This window comes from Pyxicephalus adspersus, chromosome 2 (assembly GCF_032062135.1).
Source record: "Pyxicephalus adspersus chromosome 2, UCB_Pads_2.0, whole genome shotgun sequence".
Taxonomy (NCBI): Eukaryota; Metazoa; Chordata; class Amphibia; order Anura; family Pyxicephalidae; genus Pyxicephalus; species Pyxicephalus adspersus.
In genome coordinates, this window is record NC_092859.1 from 117428073 (window position 1) to 117443796 (window position 15724).

The 15724-nt window shown below is 38.9% G+C and overlaps 1 protein-coding gene across 2 annotated transcripts in view; it reads right to left on the reverse strand.

Annotated features, from left to right (window-relative positions):
- Positions 1-154: 154 nt before the first annotated feature.
- The window catches only part of USP3 (ubiquitin specific peptidase 3), a 23208-nt gene continuing 7638 nt past the window's right edge, over positions 155-15724 (reverse strand). For both annotated transcript variants that reach the window (XM_072402077.1, XM_072402076.1), the window contains exons 3-15: positions 12091-12228; positions 11872-11955; positions 11544-11625; positions 10795-10877; positions 9242-9355; positions 8908-9021; positions 7984-8130; positions 6510-6616; positions 5783-5863; positions 5099-5217; positions 3347-3460; positions 3113-3180; positions 155-3020 (exon numbers count right to left, since the gene is read on the reverse strand). In XM_072402077.1, the coding sequence (XP_072258178.1) occupies positions 2855-3020; positions 3113-3180; positions 3347-3460; positions 5099-5217; positions 5783-5863; positions 6510-6616; positions 7984-8130; positions 8908-9021; positions 9242-9355; positions 10795-10877; positions 11544-11625; positions 11872-11955; positions 12091-12119 (1308 nt within the window). In that variant the 5' untranslated portion in view covers positions 12120-12228 and the 3' untranslated portion in view covers positions 155-2854. The remainder of the gene's footprint in view (positions 3021-3112; positions 3181-3346; positions 3461-5098; positions 5218-5782; positions 5864-6509; positions 6617-7983; positions 8131-8907; positions 9022-9241; positions 9356-10794; positions 10878-11543; positions 11626-11871; positions 11956-12090; positions 12229-15724) is intronic.

Consider the following 15724-nt stretch of genomic DNA (forward strand, 5'->3'; position numbering starts at 1 on the left):
TTTGATTTCTAGAAAATCAACCCACAAATATTTTAAAGTATATTTGATTTGATCAACACCGTTGTCTAATTGATTGAAATATCCATGGAATATACTCAGAGGGGGAAGTTTCAGGCTTGTTGATCTGATCGCTCACATATTGTGTCACACAGCATTATAATACACAGAATTAAATTTTAATTTCAATTTTTTCAGCTACAAACTATACAAATAACGGCAGAAAACAGCCCAGTCCCATAAGGTCATGGTCAATGATTAAGGGAGAATACGGCTTGGTGCTCAGTGACAAACAGCTATGTCTTCCTTAAATGATAACCCAAAGAGCTACACAATAAAATAAAAGTGGTATTCACATAAGCATACAATACAAACATGTTCTTTATTGTACAAACACATTCTAGAGGCAAACACAATGTGATCTGTGCAGGCACATTTTATGGCGTCCTGTGCACAATTGTGTTTGTACATTTATGGTGGAGATCTATAGATGATGAATGCATAATTTTGTATCATCTGAAGGACTGGTCAGAATCCATTCCACATTTGTCAATGCCTGGAGGCCAAACAAACCCATCAGATAATACTATACAATCTCCACACAAAACAAATGATAAAAGCTCTCATCTGGCTGCTAAGAATTTTAATACATCAGCACTCTTTCTACCTGGTTACAAATATGGCCTAGTATCCCAAGAGGAAACCCGTTTCGTGTTCATTATTTCCAATGTAAGTAAAATTTAAGAAATGAAGATATCAGAAGAAAAGGACTGGATGTGGAGTGAAATGATAACAGGCTGACATGCACAGGACAGGACCAGTAAAGCTGCTGAGGTCATTCTAGTATTATTACCAAGATTTATGAAAAGAGATGCTACATTTTAATCATATCATTCCAGGAATGTAAAGAGAAGGTAAACTGTAACACATCACCATGTACTTCTGGTGTTTGTCAAAGGGCACTGGAAAATGCAACACAATTCTTGTTATTATAGGGGACAGGGGCATAGAAAAGGCCAATTTGTGGAGTTATAATGTAGCAGTGTTTTTCAACCAGGGTTGCTCCAGAGGTTTCTAGGGGTTCCTTAAGCAATGGATAGTTTGTGACTTTAAGGTCAGTTTAAGTTAGACCACTTATCTTTTTGGCTGTAAGGGCGACATTCTTTCCAGTGGGCAGCAATGTAAAACATTCATCCCACTGACCACCACACTAATGTAAGTAATGTGAGTTGTGGATATAGTAAATATTGTAGAGGTTACCCAAGAACTTTATTCAACATGCACAACCGATGGCTACCAGTGTGCATATCAAGCACTATGCCAACTTTTATCACCCATGGATGTATATGGGCAAAAAAAAAAAAACACTGTTGAACCAATGAAAGTTGCACGTGTCACTGACATTTTTCCATACAGAAATGACAGTATTACAGTGAAACAGTGACAGCATTAGGAATGATACGTCATTAATGGCTGAAAATGTAGGACGTGTTTCTGTGGTATAAGACATGCAGCATTTTAAAGAAAGACTTTTGATTTCTTGGAGCATATTTTAAAATAAAACATTTCATTCTGGACCCAGGCTGAACAAGGTGCTTTAATATCTACCCAGGTATCTACCCAGGTAAAGATACCCAAATCAAAACATTTACTGCCCATTTGACACCTGAATAGTTGGAGGCATGGCTTAACCCCAACTGAAGTAACCACAACTTGCCGAAGTTTGGGGACCATGTACAGCCTGGAATTAGGATCTATGGAGTTCATTAGCAACATTGCACTGGTCTGAAGACTAAAACGTGCCTGCAATTAGAACACTGAGGGCTCCTATTATAAAACAGGGACTCGGACATTCCTACTTGGGACTCCTTCAGGTTCACGTGTTTCAATGGCAGTAATAAATTCCCAACAGGGAATGTTTGATGTCAGATTCACAGTTTTAAAAATAGAGCCCTCAAAAACAAACACTTTACTCAAGTGACAGTCTCAGAAATGGGAAGAATACACCGAGATTTTGATTTGCTTTGCTTCAGATGACACGCCAAAAAAAACGTATAGAGCAGGTATGTAAACCAGATTTTAAAAAATAATAATATTCATTAAAAACAAATGACTGGGGAACCTATAGGTAAGGCACCTGAAGAGTTATAACTCAACTTCTCATGAACAGATCTCAGCTTCATCTACAATAGGAGCTGGTAGACATGAATGACAATACAACAGGTAGAACTGCATTATTTAACAACACATTGAATTGTACAAACACCTAGACTATTTCATGCGTATCCAGGCCTGAGTACTTTTTTTAATATTGCGCTATGATAGCGCTATGAAAACTGCTGAATGCAAGTGTTCAGGTTATTGTAATCACTCCATGAAACTGGTGCTCATACTTCTTCCATAAGGCCCATTTAGTCACTAAAGAGGCACCATGGCTAGAACTAAATAATTTGCCATAAGCTTCCAGTTATTTAAGGCGCTGCGATTTAATGTCCCCCAACAAAAAGAAGGCTCCTAGAACTAGGCTCTCACTGGAAATCAGCAGCAAAAGACACCAATATTCACCATTGTTCCACCATTGCTCATCAACATATAACATGATCGATCACATTAGCATTTTATTTTTTTTTAACCTAGTAAAAATTCAGGTTTATACTGTATGACTAAATTTTGTTGTTTTGTAAACCTCCGCTGTGACAGAGGCGGTGATGGCGTTCTGTAAATACATTTTACTCTATCACTGACAGCCATACAGCGCTCAACAGAGCTGTGAAAGTGCATAAAGTAAAAATAAAATCCAATCAAGTATAAGTGGAAAGGTGGACATGTGTGAAGTTTACGGGAATAAAAGAGGTATTTAGAGTTTTTCCGGAGTGGCAGGGACTGGACGCTCCACATAAAACAAAATATAGGCTTTTGCTTTTCCCACCGTCTCCTCTTCTGTCAGGGTAACTGTACTGTCATTAAAGTGGTACCAGCGACCCTCGTGGGTGGCATAGGCGGTGTAGTGACCAGAGCCAACACTGACCAAGAGGAAGAAAAAATATAAGAAAAAGATTATTTAATTTCACATACATGCTTCTTCCTACAAGTACTAAAACTATTCTAAACTCACCCTGAGCCATGATGGACAACAACAGCTGCTAGATCATAAAGACAACTTTCTGGGCCCATATTTTCTGGCTGTAAAAAAAATAAAAAAAAATAAATATATATTTTTGTGAAAGCAGTACTCGGATAAATGGCAGGAAAAAACTAGAATATAAAGGAAATCATTACATTTATTAAATTATCCTATTATTATTATTTTTAAAAAATTATAACACTAGCCTGTAGTCACAAAAGTTACCTCCAACAAGAAGCACTTCATATCCAATCCTCGCAGAGGAAATTCTACGTATGTGTCCACTTTGTTTCTAAGGTACGCTGTCCAATGGAATCTTTTCAAGTGTAAGCATAGCACCTATAAAGATAGATGTATAATATAGATATTAATTCTCCAATTCCAGTAATTGCTGTGAATTCAGAGCAAATGACTAATGATCTTGGTTTCATTCACTATCCCCCCCCCCCCACTTCCTCTATTTGCTGTCCAGCTGTTCCTGAATGATCACCTGTCTGCTCTGAACAGCTGAAGGGGAACAGAAACACATGTGACCCCATCACACAAAAAACACATGCTGCTTTGTCTCCTAGCATACAAACAGCTACATTCATAAAATCCTCAAACAATCCCATAAAGAATGCTTCTTTTAGAACTTTTAACTATTATTTGAGACAAATATGTAGGAGCTTTACTAGCTAGTAAAACCAATAGAATTTGTTATAGATGTTAATAAACTCCAGTCCATTGTTACACTTTGGAACTTGGGCAGGTTTATTTACAAGCAAAGGTTATACAATGCACGTGGTAAGTTGTCAATCATAGTGAGCTGCAAAACATATGTGCTAGAACATACCACAACAGATGGCTACACATATTTTTTGTAATTACCTGCATTTTGAAAAATAGTTCAGGACTGTGACAGTTTTTTATGAATGGGGAAGCGTACTGACAAAGTGAATGTGATGATTGCAATGGACTTGCATAAAAAATACCAATACATAAATGCATTAAAAAAAACACATAACTCAGAGCACTGTGTTGTAGTGTGAATTGGCCCTTATATTTGTCATAGAACAAAAACTTACAGGACAGGAACCAATTTAACCTCCCTAGTGTTTTGATTCTGTTCCAATTTCCATGCAAAAAGCGTTACATTTTTTTTTGCATGGAAAGGCTATAATTTTTAGGCATAACTCACCAAAATATGTCCAATATTTAAAACATTTAGAAAATGTATTTAATAAACTTAATGAAAATTTTGTATTGGACTCAATAGAGCTAATTTGTATTGAATCCAATACAAAATTATTTGAATTTCCCGCCGATCCGCCCGCACCGACGTCACCAGGAAACCCCGGAGATAGTCTCTGCATTGCGCGGCTGGAGATCAGAGGAGCAGGACGTGTCCCCAGGACCTGCGGGGACCAGCACGACGACAACAGAGCAAGGTAAGTGGGGTTTTTTCTTGGTCAAAGATAACCCTAGTGTGACTCGGGAGTACCGCTATTTTCAGGTAAAATCCACCCCGAGTCACACTCGGGATTACCGCTAGGGGGGTTATTTGCAGCATGTTTTTTTTTTTTTTTTTGGCTGTGACTAATAATTGTAAGTAAAGCCAGAGGGATCCAGGCAACAATGCATTTCTATCATGACATATAAACACACACACATGCAGACTGCATAAAGTTTATTTCTGAATTACTTTGCATTCTAGAGTGCATGAGTGTTTATTCCCTGTGAACATTGTTCTAACCAACTCTAGAACGGTCACTGCGTGAGAATGCATGAAACAATGATGTCACCAAAGCATATGGCAAAAACTGTCTTTGTCTAGGCATTTTTTTTCCTGTGGAAACTGTGGAGGTTTAACCATTAATACAGAATTACAATAATGGTGTAAAGTATTATAATGTCCCGTCATTGTCTGAATGTAAAGTCATTAAAATAACATGGAGATAGGCAATTCACAACAAGGAGAGTTGCTTCAAAACAAACCTTTGGTAGTTTCTGGATCCAGAATTTTTTGGTGGATTTTTGTTTCTTTTTGCATTTCAGACACATGTAGAGCTCTGTCTCGTCCAGCTCCTCTAGGTCTGTGAAGCTACGTAGGCAGTCTGTAATGAGAATAGAAGTCTAGGTCTTTTTTTATGTAACTGCATGTGAAGAATCCTGTACAATTTTAAATCAATTATATTTATTGTGTTATTTACTGCAAAGATGTTTGCTAAAAGATGTTGGGATAAAACAAATTTCTGTACCATTCAAAAAAATCAGAAACAAAAATAGATGAAAAAAAACAAGAAACAAGGAAGTCTGCACTGATGAGCAAACTAAGAACAAAATATCAGACAGAGCAGTCAAAGGGTCTGATTTATTAAAGCTCTCCAAGGCTGGAGAGGATACACTTATCAGTAAAGCTGGGTGATCAAAAAAACTTGGTATGGATCTGGTCCAAAATTCAAAACATTTGCTAGCAAAAAGCAAATGACTTTGAAGAAATCCATTCCAGGTTTGCTGGATCATTTAGCTTCACTGATAAAAGTGTATCCTCTCCTGCCTTGGAGAGCTTTAATAAATCAGGGACAGAGTGTTGAATCCTGTTGGGGGAATCCATGTAAACATAAGTATAAGAACTAAGTATAACAATAAGTGTAAGAACACACATGTGAAAATGTTTACCTCTGAGTGTGCAGGTTGGTCCATTTTCTTGGTTCTTACCACGTTTATTACGGAATTGACTGGGAATATCTAAAGAGAGATCTGTTGAAAAAAAATTGCATAATGTTTCAAGGGTTTTAGCCTCTAGTAATGCTTTCATTCTGATGACTGTACACAGAGTATTTGAAGACAGCAAGATAATTATAAGAAATCACAATAGTGTATAATGTTCTAATTAACTTGTGATGAAAATTAAAAGTATGGAATGTTTCCAAGGATTCATTATGAATAACTGGTTTAACCAGGTGCTATCCAAGAGGTTCTAGTTTGGAGTCAAATTGCTTTACCTAAAAAAGGTGCAAAGTTTATAGTAAATTACATGCACTAATTGCAGGTAAGTTGAGACATTCAAAGTCACCCTCTGTGCACTGCCTTGTGCTTGCTGAAGTGAAAACAAATTCTGAATACTGCCCAACAAGGAAGACAGCTCTGAAAAGTCCTAAAATTTGGATGCATCAATATTTGTTTTAGGTGAAAGTTTCCAGTGGTGTGTTGAGTAAAATGGCAAAAGAAGATCCAGTATGGAGTGCTGGATGTTTAGAATGCATTCAGCTCCAATTATGTAAAGTACATACTGCACTAAATCAAACCTTAAGAAATACACAGAGCTTTTAGGATTGCAGCTGCAAGCACATATAAAATTATGGAAGTAAAAATGTACTAGGTACTGTGTATTAAGAAGACAGACCTAAAAATGGGTCAAATTTTCGGGATTCTGTTCCACAAATGAGGCAGTTAACTTCATTCTGAAGCACTCCACCAAACACAGAGGTCACCACTGTTGTCGCTCCATTTCTGTAACATAAAATTGGCTTCAATCAACATCAAAGCCAAACAACTTCCCCAAATTCAAAAAGTATTATTTTAAATGTTTCCATTCGGAAACCAATGTAGGTCGGCTTAACGCTCGTGCTGCTTTGTTCTATTAAACATTACTGTAAAATACAAAAGTAGTGTGAAATCTGAAAGCAGATCTTCCACTAGGTCTACTTATGTAGCTGCCCTCAACCCCAAGTACACAAAATATCTCAAAAAACAAGAACTACATTAAAAAAAAAACCTTTAATTCTCACCCTACTTCTGGAAGGCTTGCCAAAGTTTTCCCAGAATTCTTTTTATAAGACTCTAGGACATCAGCAACAGGATATGGCCAGACTGTACAGTTCAACATATTCCTTCTAAAATGTTTTTTTTTCTTTATGTAGTGCTTTGAGCACAGGAGATGAGGGTCAGCCACATAAGCTGATCTTTCATTTAAGTGAAAGGTCTGCTTTAACCAGATTAAATTGTAGATGCAAAAACCCAGTATGGTAACTAGGTAAGAAAAAAGGATGTGCTTGCAACTGACAGAAAGTTGACAATAAAGTCAAAAAATGGTAATTCAGTCCCTGTGTTCCAGCCATTCGCACCTGCTGGGACAGTAAAAAGGTACCAAATAACCAATATTGCCAAGTTAATTAGTCCACTGGGTTCACTAAAAACAACTCAGTTTGGAAAACAAACCTTTATAACCTTTATAACATGAAAAAGCTTTCAGGTCTTCAGGAAACCCCTGCTATATTTACAATATCTACATCTCACAGTACATTATAGCATGGTTTTCATTAGGATGATTGCCCCTAAATTACTGGATATTAAGGAGGAAGTAAACTGAAAAATGGCCAAAACAAAAAAAGAAAAAAAAAACACACACTTACCTTCAATCCCGCAATGCAGTTGATCGGTCCCGAGGCGTCTTCCATCAGGTCCCGCGTCGTCCCGGTATCCAACTCCAAGCCGGCGCGCCATCTTCTCCTCCCTACATCACCCGACCCAGGCACAAGATCCGGTTACGTAGGTTGGGAAAAAAAACCTACGGGCATGGGCAGAAGGAGCACCCAAGAGCCTCCCAGGATGCGTGACGTAGGTATCCCGGGAGGCTTTGCGCTCCTGTTCATTCTCGATCGCCTAGTCATAAATTGCTTATCGCTCAAGGAACCTCTAGCAAACCATAATTGGGAAACACTGCTCTAAGACATATATATGCAATGCCCTGTCCCCAGTTCAATAATGTGGTATATTGGTAAATAGCAAGCTTATATTTTATTGTAAGTGTATTTTTAGATTATCTTTATTCATAAAGGAACTAAAAATTAAGGGAATTACACTATTCCATCACTTACATACAACACTTGCTGCTTGAAGGCCGGCTCGTGTTCTCCTGTGATATAACTGAATGTTTGGAGCCATCCAGTTCCCCCTGCAGTTCTAGGTGTAAGTGGTCCAATAAATAGCGCATGAACTCATGGGCATCTTGCTGCTGGTAACCCCTGCAATAGCACCAATTAGGAGAGATGTTTTAGAACTTATAAAAACAAACAAAAAAAAAACAATTTTACCTTTAGAAAACACTAAATTAAAAACAGCAATAAAGGTGGAAATCCTCCTTACCTCCCTCATTGGAGGATTTATATACCCATATCTAAGATGTTCAACTGATAAAGTATCCTACGGCTCTTCTTAAAAACAAAGTGGATAAATTTGAACAGATTTGGGAACAATGGGACACTTATTACTCTCAACCGCAGGTTTAGGCAGTTGTTTTGAACACTTGACCTTGGGGTTATTTACCTATCATTGCCCCAACAACCCCTCCACCCTCTATTCCCTCCCAAAGTGGTACTCAGCTGCTGTTATCACTGTTTTATTTTCTTTTTGGTTCTTTTTGTCTTGTAATTACTGTATTTTTGTCTGTTTCCAGCAATACCGTATGAGATTGTGTAAGTCATCCTGGACTCATTCATTTTACTTATGTGGACTCCTACTCTCGTGTTATTATTAACTGGGTTCTGTAATATTTGAATGTAGCACTTGCTACTTATGGACATGGACATATACTTTGCCTTGATTAGCACTGTTCAACCAAGGTAACCTATGCAGTTTTGGTTTTGTATATTGATCTCATACCGGTATTGCTGTTTATACTTGTTTTATGTTCAATAAAAACTCAATTTAAAAAAATGTCATTTGTTTTCTGTTGTAAGGAGCAGAAAAGCTAATAGATTCAGTTTCTTTCAGAAACTCACACCCTTAATAACTGTAGTTACCTGAAGTTTGGCATGATTTTCCATACCACATAGAATAAGGAATCCGGACTAAATGCAGTTTGATTGCCCTGCCACAATGCACATAAAGTTTTCCGGAACTCCTCAACCAATGACCTATAAAACAAATGTGGAAGGGATTACAAGACGCCAATAAAACATATCTACCAGATCCAATTTGTTAAAGGGAAAATGACTGATTAAGATTTTAGCATTATGTGTCATGATAAATGTTATAAATGCATACACCTGAAAATATGTGACTTTACAAGGCAGACCACATTATTGAATATAGGGGGTGCCCATTCATGAGCAGGCTGATATAAGAAGTGCTTACACATTAACTTCTCCCTGACTCCGGGTATGGTACATCCGGCGACCAGCAGTTTTTCCATTGCGAAGTTCAACAGCTGGCAGTTCCTTAAAGTAGCAGCAAAACTGTTGAATGTTACTGTAAGAAACATTTAAAAAAATAAAATATATTTATATTACACACACTGATGAGCTAAAAAGCATAGTATTATTCGGGTGGTTTTATAATCTCCCTTATCGATCTTACAAGACCTCTGAAGGTGTGGTGTCTGGCACCAATGTTAGAAGCCGATCCTTTATGTCACACTGCCTCTACTATTTTCAATACATTCTGTACTTCACTTACTGCTATTAGAGAAAAACTAAAAATGTAAGTGGATCTTAGTCCTTGAGGACTGTCGGTAAAGAGGAAGTAAACTAAAAAAATGTCCCCCCCCAAAAAAAAAAAAAACACACTTATCTTCAATCCCGCAGCGCAGTCGATCGTTCGTGAGGTGTCTTCCCATCGGGTCCTGGTATCCGTTTCTGAGCCGGCCACCCCCATTATCTCCTCTTCTTTCGGGTTCTTCTTCCAACATCTCCGACCCAGGCGCGAGGTAGGGTGATAAAGGTTGGAAAAGACTTGTCAATCTCACTGCGCATGCGTGAGATAGGCAATTGTTTGCTTCTTTTCACAGAAAGGCTCCTTCTGCACATGCCCGACAGGCTCAGGCATGCACAGAAGGAGCACCCAAGAGCTTCCAAAGATGCGTAACACAGGTATCCCGGGAGGCTTTGCGCTCCCATTCATTCTCAATCACCTAGGCCAGGTGGTCGGCAAATTCCAGTCCTTAGGCCAGATACGGCCTAGCCGGTAGTTCGTTCCGGCCTAACGCCCCCTGGCCGATCCAGCCTAATGCCGGCCAGCAGCCTGCGGCTCCAGAACTACCAGAGCCAGAGCTCCGGTGTTACCCCCTTGCAGTTGCTCCCCTATTTACCACGGCCGGCGTTGATACTTCCACCACCTAGGTAATTGCATATGGAGGAGAGGTATTTCAATTCCGGCGGTGTTCCTGGTGGTGGGCGGAGCCATTAGGGCAGGTTAGGCCTAGTGTGCTCCCGCCCACCCCATAAATGGCCTAGTGGCTAAAAAAACTTGCCGACCCCTGGCCTAGGCGATCGAAAAAAAAAAAAGGATTTTTGATTTACATAAAAGGGTAGTCTGTAAAGTGAAATTTCTGAGTTTAATGACCCCTAAAACTAAACCATCTACATGATCAAGAAAGATGGACTTGCTTTTACCCACTATGCACATCACTGAGTCTTGAACCAATAAATACCTGAAACACCCCACAACCCCTGCATGTTATTTTTTTTTCCTATTCCTATTTTTCCTTAACATCACCCCTATGGACTAACTTAATTTGCTGCCCAGTGTATTCCACTTCTTTACAGGTGTTGTTATAACAAAATATTGTAATTCACTTCATTTGTCAGTGGTTTTATTATTTTGGTGGATAGTAGATACATTAATAAAATACACCTTAGGTAAAAATACATTTGTAAAGGTAAGACTTTAATAGTAAAGTACTTGTGTACCTGAGTGATTGAAGAATAGCATTCATGAAACAGGTATTTCCTAGATTTCGAAGACCAGTAGCACAGAGCACGGTATTACTTCCCTTTGGAGAAAGAAAACAATGTTAACAGCTAAAAAAAAAAAGGTGAAGAAAATCTAGAAACAAAAAGAAACAGAGTGGGGATGGCTAAAACATTTGTTAACAAAAACAAAAAGAAAAATAAGCTAACTGTGCAATTTGAAGTCTTCACAATAAAGGCACAAAAAAAAAACTTATCCAAAAACCCAAAAACAAAAATGAAATACTACAATATTAGAATTCTGTTTACCAGCAGTAGCTTCCTTAGTATTCTTTTTTTCCCTTATTCTGTGTATATACACTTTTGTGTGTCTGCTCTTTTTGCCAATGTAAAAAAATGGGACAGCCACGGCTGTTGAACAGGCTACATCTTCAATAGTTCTGCATTTATCTCCATTACATTGTGGATTGATGGCATTAGTAGCCCACACAAGCAAGATACATTTTTTTTATTTTATTGTCTGCTCACAAAAAAGTCTATCTATGACAAGATCAACAAATATTTTCTGTGCTTGCTAAACACGTTCCTAAGCTGAATAAAGTAAACACATGAAGCTACTGTATCTAAGTATTAAGTATGCTGCAAAAATTATTTTAATTTGGGTTTAGATACACTATAAAATGGTTAACAACTGTTGTCATTTACTGCCACAATTTTGGATTTAAAATATGTGAGAGGCTGTTACTTACATTTAATTTAAGCATTTTCTTGTTGTGTGAAGAATTTTCCAGGAATTTCCTTTTTCTGTGTCTATCAGCTGTGAATGCAGAGCTATCAGAGAACAAAGATAAAATGGCAGATGGTCCTTTTACAACAAATATCTGAAATCTCAACAGGCCTTTACAAAAGACAACAAGATTTTTAGGCAGAATATTTTATCTAGGAATATAAAGGAAATTTACATAATTAGATTATTGTAAGTCTACAGGACAGCCAGGTCCCTAAGCCTGACAATGCTCAATATTATGGGCTTTGATTTAAAATAATGTATCAGAAGAAAAATGCCCCGCTACTTACTTCTCTAGGTTTTGTAGGTGCTCTCGAACTTTCTGGACGGAACACATCTTTGTGTCATTCACCACAAAGTCATCACACCGGTAACTGCAAGCAAGAGAGTCTTAATAGATTGCATGTTTGAGGGTCGTGCTCCAAAAAAAGGTATAGGAATACAACTGTTTATCAAAAAAAAAAAAAAAAACCTAACCAATGGCATTTCAACTAACTAACCAGACTTACCAAAATGTGCTGTAGCTGCTGCAGTCCATACATACAGTGTGTTGTGTTTTTTCCTTCTCTAACTTTTCATGCTGTTTGTGGTTGGTAAGTGGCACTTGGGCATCTTCGTAATGTTTCTTGGCATGGCCATTCACATACCTTGATGGCACAAATAATAGTTACATATTACAGTTTGAAATATACATATCTGATAATCCAATTTATTAAAACATAAAATAACTCCTTTGGAGAGAATTTGCATTGGAGGTCCATTTTCTAAGGGCCTCATTTCCTCCATTTATGGCCTTCTGCAGGAATCGGCAAGGGAGGTATCTGGTAAATTTGTATACATGAGTACCTGGGAGAGTATTTTGGGCGGTGTCCTGGAGCAGGATACATGGTCCACACTGTGGGAAGCAGTAAATAAAAGCTCAATATGTACGCTTTATAAAGAAAATCTTTACAAGATTTTGTTCCGCTGGTATCATACGCCGGCGGTGTTACACCGCCTGTTTCTGGAAGTAGATTCGGCTTGCTGGCGCTGCGGGTCCCATTATGGGACTCTGGAACATATTTTTTGGTCCTGTCCCCTTATTCAGGGCTATTGGGGGAGAGTCAATGCACTAATTGGGGACGTGACTCAACAACGATTTCCCCTTGACCTGCTCCACCACTTGCTGGGAATGCCCCTTATGGACCTCCCCAAGTCCGCCCGTCAGCTTATTACACATATTTTAGTGGGTGCTCGTACTCTAATCTCCACTAAATGGAAATCCAGATTGCCCCCTCTATGGAGGATGTGTATGCTCGTATTCAAGACATACGGCTGATGGAGTACCTCACTGCCCTCCTCCGAAACAGGGTTGCGAAATTTGAACAGATATGGGAACCTTGGGATGCCTACTATACCAGTCTACAGGTTTAATATGTCGCTGGTTCCAGACGCCACTGTGCTTCCTATCCACCTTTGTCTGTATCCCCCTCTCGGGGACATCCATGGATAATGAGCAAATGGAAGAATAGTGACAATGAAGGATAATGAATAAAGAAAATATAGGCGGATATGGGTGGAAAAGATGAAGAATGAGCCAAAGAATAATGAGCATGAGTGATAGATGAAGAACATGACTGGAGTGAAAGAAAGTAAATATCCATGGAAACAGTGGAAGATAGGCAGAGCGTAGGAGAGCAGGTATGGGCGTTAGTGAAGATGAATGATAGTAAGAACAGGCATGGCAGAGGATGAAAATGAGCACTGAAGGAAAGACAACATGGTAAGAGGATAAAAATGATCGTAGCCAAAAAGAGTAGACATGGATGGGAAAGGAATACAAAGTGCACAGCAAGGAAAGTGGGCATGAATGAAATGAAAGAAGAATGTCCAATAATGACAGAAGGCATTACCAGGGAGGTGGAGGATAATGAGAACAAATGAAGAGCAGGAAAGTAGCATATAGGGAAGAAGCATGGAAATGAATAGAGGTAAAGATAAGATGTAAGAGCGGGCACCAATAGTAGCAGGGTGGATGAGAACAGCAGCACAAATGTGAAAATACTAGCAATGCTCATTTTGCTGGAGTTTTTCTACCTGAATAGTTTTTCCCGAAAAAAAAAAAAAAAAAAAAAAAAATTGCCCGCATAGCTGTCTGTTTCCAAAGACAATAAATTGCCAGTTTAAAGGGGCAGAAAAGCCAGATCAAGTTGCCTGTTTATGGGATGCTTAAAGATGAACTTCAGGCAAGCGGCTAAATTTATAGATGAATCTATATGGGGTCTGTTATACCTGTCAAAAGATTTGTATTTTTGTCCATTTATTTCTGCCACATAGCACATCCCTGTCTGTACAGTAGGAGACACGTCAGATTTTTTTTGGTGTTGTAAACAACAAAAGACTGAAATAAAATGAATGAACGAGCGCCGTACATACAGCGCCGTTCTGTTTGATTGAGAGGGACGGGAGGGGGGAGAGAATGAGCGAGCAGCACTCCACTTCTATTGCAGTCGTTGCCGCCAGGACGGATCCATGAATGGCGTCAGACAGCTACTGTACTGGAGGAGTGACATTTGACGTGTGTACGTAACCTTACACTTAAAGGTTTTGTACCAGCTTGTGACTGGACCATTATGAGAGATATAAAAGACTGATAAACCTATATTTCTATTACTTTGCTCTCCTATCAGCATGCATATTGCCTACAAGTCACAAATGCCCAGTAAAATCTGTGCACACTGTTAAGAATTATATATCTTATTACAGAACTGAAATAATTTGTGTCCTGTCTAAATGCATGGAGCATGAAAGTACACCAGTCAAAACTAAAAGCTAGTAAATGATTGTATGGCTAATATGCAAGACACAGGGGTGTTCTGTGTCTCTTTCTTGCTTGTATTTTAGGCACACACAATCAAACATTCTGACATTTCTGCAGCACACTAAAAAGTAGATTTACATTCCTTCCTGCAAATTCTACTTCTGTCGTGTTTTTGAAGTAGCATCTATCTGCCAAGATGCAACGCAGCTTGCAAAGCCTCCCTAAAGCCATTCGCATTGAGAAAGAAATGTAAAACTAAAGGGTTGCAAATGAGGTTTATTAAGAACACAGAAAGTGCCCACTTTGCACCCAAAAGCCAGACAGAGAACCAAGCAACAGCGAGAGTGAGATGGCATAGAAAGCAGCTCACTAGAGAGAGAGAGACAGAAAGACAGAGAGAGAGTATAAGGGGGCAAAAGAGCCACAGGAACGGAGGTATAAGTGAGCATGAAGAGACAGAGTGAAGGTAAAAAAATGAAAACTTGAGAATGAGGGAATGCAGCACAACCAGAGAGGACATACAGGCACCACAGAGGATTGTATAAGTGAGGCGTAGAGGAAACAGCCTGCAGTACAGAGTTGGGTGGGGTGACAAGGCCCAGTTCCAAACAGACATATGGGGGGGGGGCAAAGAAGGATGTAATTTACTTCTCAAATATGTGTACAGTAGATCAGTCACAATATACTGTGCCTATATATATGATATGGATCAGGAGAAGTTTAAAGGATAGGTGCACTTTCCATATTGTGCACTTATTCCCCTTCACCCTTTCTATCCAAGGCTGTGTACACACATGCAATAATTGCATTAAACAGTCGTTGGATAGGATCGTGAAAGATCCTATCCAACGACCGTTGAGGCTGCTCTGTGCTCAGCTGTTATCCGTTCAGAGGACTGCTGCTGCGATGAGGTGAGCACACACAGTTCAGTCTTCATGTGAATGAGACACAACCCTCCCCTGGAATGGGGAGGTGTAAGACACCAAAAATATAGGTACAAGTCGGGAACATCTGTGGCTAACATCCCCTAAAACTTCATCACTATGGCATGACTAGAACATAAACTTTGCCCACTAGAATTTATTGAGATTGAGGTACAGGAAGGGTACCGTCATGTGTGTCCATTTTGATGGACAGTTTTTTTTTTTAATGTGGTAATGCCTGCACCTCCTAATTCTAGAGAAATTGGGGTTTGAGGTAAGATGCAGACAGATATATGTAACAGAGCAGGCAGAACATTTTGTTAGGAAGAGATTTTTGTTCTCATAATGCCATACTAATTACATTTTAAAAAGGTTTAGCCACAAGTGTCCCCCACTTGCACCTACAGTTTCAGTTTCCTA